Source organism: Perkinsus marinus (assembly GCF_000006405.1).
Source record: "Perkinsus marinus ATCC 50983 genomic scaffold scf_1104296932410, whole genome shotgun sequence".
Taxonomy (NCBI): domain Eukaryota; phylum Perkinsozoa; order Perkinsida; family Perkinsidae; genus Perkinsus; species Perkinsus marinus.
The window spans coordinates 99,157-104,906 of NW_003215453.1; the positions used below are offsets into that span (position 1 = coordinate 99,157).

Sequence of the window (5,750 nt, forward strand, 5' to 3'; positions counted from 1 at the left end):
GTTGGGTAGGCGTTGAGGTGGGACGAGTAACTCATCATGAGTGGAATTTGATCAGCTACGGCTGCACTACCATGGCGTTCCTTTCCCTACTAAACCAGTCATCATCGATTCAAAATCCCCAACTGACACAATCTCACGATGACACTCCGTCTTGACGCAAGATTCTTGAGGAAAAGTTAGAGAATAAACCTTCGTTTCGCCCCCCCCCATGTGGCCGTCGGTTCGTCGTTCCAAAGTAACTCATCCTACAACGTGTCTTTTGCAACAATTGTTACCAAGCTCAGCCCCAGGAGAAGTTCGTCAGCTATGTCATGCCTTTTCCAAGCTCATTCTTCCACCATTTGCCACTTACTGTCTACCCATATTGAACTCACTCACTAGAGACTTCTAGGAGAAGCTTTCAATCTGCTTATGATAAGCCCTTTCTTTCGATTTGATTTGCCTGAAGAAGACGGAGTTAAGATTATGACACTTTTAGTTTGCTTGTATCGGGAGGCATCTCTGCGCTACAGAGAGAGAGTCCAAGTGACCCGATGCAACACCGGCGAAGATGATCATGTCGACTCGCAACCTATCGATTGCCCCCATGAAGATCAAGTTGATTGTGTTTTGTGACGAGCCTGCTATACGGAAGCGTGAACACTTCAACGCAGAGCAGTGGGGCGCAGCGGTCCATTGACGATATCATTCGACTTAGCAACCAAACATGAGGATTAATATGGACATCATAACATCATGGACACGCCAGCAACATCTTCACAACATGACCGCTACTCACTCATACATCAAACAATAATCTTCGTCACGAATGGGCCTCTACGATCCGCCTTTCTCGGCTTTTCCTCCTCCACAGTCACTTCACCTCTGGCAGAAGATTTCGGGTCTACCCCAGCATACATGGTATCGGTCGATACCGCTCTTTCCTGAACCTCATTCTTGGATCCAGGAGAGGTCTCTGGCGCCTTGCTTTCAGTAGACTCTTCAACTTGGCCGACATTCTGACCTCTCTCCTTAAGAATCGACTTAACACGTTTTATTGCCCTGTCATCACGAACAGATGGCTCAACTCTCTCATCAGAGGCCGTCGTCAATGGCTTCCCCCCTTCATCAGCCCACCGTATCTTCCTGGTCTTCTGTGGGGTCAAGATCATGTTACGATGGTCACGACGATCACGACGGTCACGATGACTACTACGATCACGATGACCGCTATGATCACGACGATCACGATGACCACGATGATCACGACGATCACGATGATCAAGGTAGCGTCCTCTGCTGAGATCCATCACCTGCCCCGGCCCACCACCAACAGCTGGGCCATGATAATTGTAAGGCACTGGTCGCACATGTCGGGGAGGATGCCCTTTCTCCTTCTCTGGTCCACGTATACCTCCAGTTGGCTCAGCACAGAGGACGAAGAGAACAATGAGGACTTTGTAGGTCATCAAAAGGGGGAAAGACTGACAGACGAACCCGAGGAGATCGCTAATGCTATCACTACCTAACATCAAAACCCAACTGGACTGCATACCTATACAAATCCAACATTCTACCCCATCTAGCTGGACGAGGGACGCTCACGAGAAGTCTCGCACGAGCAACGTCGCAGTAGGACTTTCCTATCCCTCACAAACACTATGGACCCTGAAAGTTTCGTGCCACAGGAACGATTCGGAGAGCTCCTGGTAAGACCAACTCACAGATGCAAGATATGATTTCAACGACCCGTAAAACCCAACATCTGGGCATCCACGACAATGAACATCTACAGTATATATCCATTACATAACAACAGAGGGTGTTCCAAGGCTCATGCATGTTTACCACAGCTTAACGAATCACACACTACTCTCATAACTTGTCACTGGGAGTTTATCATCCGAACGAGGCTTGCCTCCCGGGGATGGCAGACGGTGGAAACGGGAAGTGCTATGCTTATGGTGAACCAGATAATCCAGATTGGCCGCAGCCATTGGAGAAGGCTTACGCTCACGTACGCCGGTGACAGGCACTTTGGGATACATTACCCGTGTCACCAAATCGTCCTGGATGTGCGGCTGTTCCACCGGGAAACTTCTTTTCGCCTCCGCTAACCGTGCACACAGAGCTTTACGCAGATGGCGACATGTGAAATCTTCATAAACAGTGCCGTTGAAAAGATGGAAGAGGAAATTCTGATGGAATTTCTCGAGCTTGTTCGGGACTTCCTCCAGGATTCTTATGTTCATCTCCCATACTGGGTCTGTAAAACACTTCTCGTCAACGCATGCCAGTCCCTTTTCCGGAGATCTACAATAGGAAAGATCATCATCCCTTAGTCGTGAACTACACAATGCTTACTGACGGATGATTCGTTTTCCACTACCCTTACCACAATCAACACGTTCGGTGCTCATCCGTCCATCTTCTAGGCTCCTTCTGAACCACATCCCTCTTTCCCAGTCCAGTTCATCATGGTCATATACATAACTATCTCCTGAAAATTCGACCAACCTCATAAAGCACTGCGGGAAGCATAAACTGACCGTAAACACCCGGGAAGCTCCTCACTTCGCACACATTCTGAACAGAAGAAGTAGAACTCTAGAAACAACAGCCCACTGTCGTGTATATCACCTTCGACCGCAGTAGGGATCTACGGAGGGATCCACCACGATTGAAAAGCGTGGAGGACTTTCGAATATTCCCACCACGAGTAAGTGTGGCGTCGACGAGGGTAACTCCGTATTGTCCCCAAACAGCGAGGGTTAGAATCACCCCCTTATGCATATTAGACACAAACTGAGCGCTCAAACAGTAACAACCGCGACTCTGATTTCGGATGTGCTAATACGGAAATTCACCGTAACATTATAATAATTCACATTTTCCCAAAATTTGCTCTCATTTTTCACATACCCACCAACACATGTAGTCAACCATGTGCAAATTTTCCAACCCCGTCGTAGCATTTCTCAAGGACTTTCGAACCAGGTCGTAGTGAACGGAGCATGGCGGCAACACTGAGCACTAGGGGGACGGACCTATCACCTTGCACGCATGTACATGACAACACAATTTGCACAAAGAATTTTTTTCAGTTTTCGCAGCAACTAATTAGTAGTACGACTGATAAGAATTTCTTAATGGAAATGAGTCACCGAGCATGTGTGTGAATTCCCTGAGCGCTCGGAGGGCGGGCGAATCGAATATTTACAAGCTCGATTATGTTAATCGTGGGCGTGCGCCAGATCAAGTCTCGACCAAATCTTATTTCTTCATTTTGTTCAACATGGTGTATAGCGAATAGAAGGGCCACATTGACGCTTTGTATGTAACTCAGCTACTTCTATATCAACACCAGTCACTATCGGTATACGCAGATTGTTGGTGAGTTCTGAAGGATAACTGTGGTAAGGCCAGCATTATAGAGGCATGAACGTACTCGTTGAAGTGTAGAAGCTTCCTGGAGATTAAGTGTGAATTGAACCATTTTCGGGGGGGGGATTTCTCTTATAGGACTAGTCGATTTGCGTCGTCGCTATTTTATCAAGAGACGATAGTTTGAATTCTCAAAAATTTGATGTATAACTTTCTGGTTTTGCATACTCGCAACCAGGATCATGAATATAGTTTTGGAGATCCCAGACGTCGTAGGTGACCATATGAGGAATGGAAGCCGATAGATGCCCTCCAATCACAGAGGTGAGAAGACCTTTGAGACGAGGGTTAAATAGTGTCTGAAATCGTTGAGAAGGAAGCGGATGCTGTCGCTGCATACGTGTGTTATTGTTGCGAGGTGCAGGGATCGAACCTGGTTGCTGAGAATGGATGGTGATGTGTAGAATCAATAATGTGGTTGGTTCACACTTCAGAGGGGTAGTGAGAAGTGTTTGGAATAGCTGAGCTACAGCCGCATATGAGAGATTACATTCTCTCTTTACTGTTGAGGATTTCAGATCAATTTGATTAAATGGTGTTGGTACCTTTAGAGTGAGGGAAAGCTCGTCCAGGAGTCCTGAGTGGGTAAAGCAAGAATTGGTTGTGGACATTATGGTCTTATAGATAGGGTATTCGTTTACCATTGTGGAGGTGTCTGGGTGAAATCCTGGTTGGGGCGTTTCCAGATACATTCGACTCGTCTCAATATATTGCACCCCGAGCTTCTACAGCAGTTCGAACGACTCGTACCACGGATGAGCCATGACCTACTCCTGAGGGCGTTCTTGAATCTGTTCAGCTCGTCAACTTGCTTTGGAATTCTCACGCAGGGGTGATGCTGTTTTACCACAAACAGTTCGTAGACAAACTCAACGTCGTGAAAGCGATAATTACTCAACTTACTGGAATCTGCACACCTTCTTGTATTGTGACAGTTCATTTTACGTCGTCTACGCAGATTCCTGCGGATATACTGAGAAAAATCTTCGAACGAACAAATTACTCAGTGGGGGACTCGGCGTTCTTCACCATAGGCATCAACCGTGACGGCTCCCATGTTTCTGAACATTTTCTTGTTTTCTTGTGTTGAGTGCATCAAGCGGAGTTTATATCAACTCATAGTTTTTTATACTCGTATTAACATTACAAGATGGGTATGACCTTGAGCTCAATATTCCAAAATCTCTTCGGCAAAAAGGAGATGCGCATCCTCATGGTTGGCCTGGATGCTGCCGGTACCACATCTTTTTCGACTCGTGGTTCCTCACGCGATGTTTGCTCAGGTAAAACTACTATTCTGTATAAGCTGAAACTTGGGGAGGTGGTCACAACCATACCAACCATTGGCTTCAACGTTGAAACCGTCGAGTAGGAGAATATTTCACGTTAACATTTTATGAACTTTATTCAGGTATAAGAACATCAGCTTTACTGTGTGGGATGTTGGTGGACAGGATAAGATACGTCCGCTATGGAGACACTACTATCAGAATACTCAAGGAATCATTTTCGTTGTCGATTCGAACGATAGAGATAGTGAGAGAAATCTACAAGACAATCTACTGCTACTTGTGATGCCTTGTCGCAGGAATCGATGATGCTAAGGAGGAACTCCATCGTATGCTCAACGAAGAGGAGCTCAGAGATGCATGTGTCCTCGTATTCGCCAACAAACAAGTACGTTGATTCTTCCAGTGTTCGACATCATTATCAGTGTTTTCACCATCGTCATTACTACATCGTTATTGCCTTCAGGATTTGCCCAACGCCATGACAGCAGCTGAAGTTACAGAGAAACTCGGATTGCATTCTCTAAGGCATCGCAATTGGTATATTCAATCGGCCTGTGCCACGACTGGTGACGGACTTTATGAGGGTCTGGACTGGCTCAGCAAGACTTTGGCTAATGCTAAATAAGATGCTGATGGAGGGGAGTGTTCGGAGATGGTTGGTGGTTGTTGGCGACTTTAAGATCTGAGGTTTATCATCTCGAATAATAAAGTTGTTGAGTTACGAGTATTCCCGGCAGCAAACAGCTTATCTACTCGTTAAGAGCTTCAAAGGATGAATATGGGTAATACTAGTGCCGGACTACGTAAGTAGTAGTAGTACGATTGAATGGGAAGTAAAATGAGTAGTGAGTGTATATTACAACAGTTACGGAGGCAAAACTATTGACTAAGGAGTTACGCGCTACGGTAAAAAGTAATTCTGATTAATAACAATCGCATGGAATCACATCGCAGTGTATCGTAATGATCCATACAACAACACTACTTGAAGGTCCTCTCACAGTCTGATGTTCAAACTACGACAAGTCCTGCCCT

The 5,750-nt window shown here is 46.0% G+C and overlaps 2 protein-coding genes across 2 annotated transcripts; one reads left to right on the top strand and one right to left on the bottom strand.

Moving 5' to 3' along the window:
• Window positions 1-785: 785 nt before the first annotated feature.
• Window positions 786-1,448, bottom strand: Pmar_PMAR022264 (hypothetical protein; the record flags this gene model as incomplete). The annotated part of the gene is made up of 1 exon (XM_002785485.1): window positions 786-1,448. One exon carries the CDS (start codon window positions 1,446-1,448, stop codon window positions 786-788), a length of 663 nt encoding a protein of 220 aa, XP_002785531.1.
• Window positions 1,449-4,543: 3,095 nt separating this feature from the next.
• On the top strand, window positions 4,544-5,415 carry Pmar_PMAR022265 (ADP ribosylation factor 1, putative). The gene is made up of 5 exons (XM_002785486.1): window positions 4,544-4,658; window positions 4,707-4,791; window positions 4,835-4,959; window positions 5,012-5,100; window positions 5,179-5,415. The coding sequence occupies exons 1-5, from the start codon at window positions 4,574-4,576 to the stop codon at window positions 5,338-5,340; spliced, it is 546 nt and encodes a 181-aa protein (XP_002785532.1). The 5' UTR covers window positions 4,544-4,573; the 3' UTR covers window positions 5,341-5,415.
• The last annotated feature ends 335 nt before the right edge of the window (window positions 5,416-5,750 follow it).

Bases quoted from the DNA above. Each gene is read 5' to 3' on its own strand.
- Pmar_PMAR022265 (XM_002785486.1), top strand. From the start codon at position 4,574: ATGGGTATGACCTTGAGCTCAATATTCCAAAATCTCTTCGGCAAAAAG. The intron at 4,792-4,834 runs GTAGGAGAATAT...AACTTTATTCAG, and splicing joins TTCAACGTTGAAACCGTCGA to GTATAAGAACATCAGCTTTA. The intron at 5,101-5,178 runs GTACGTTGATTC...TATTGCCTTCAG, and splicing joins TCGTATTCGCCAACAAACAA to GATTTGCCCAACGCCATGAC.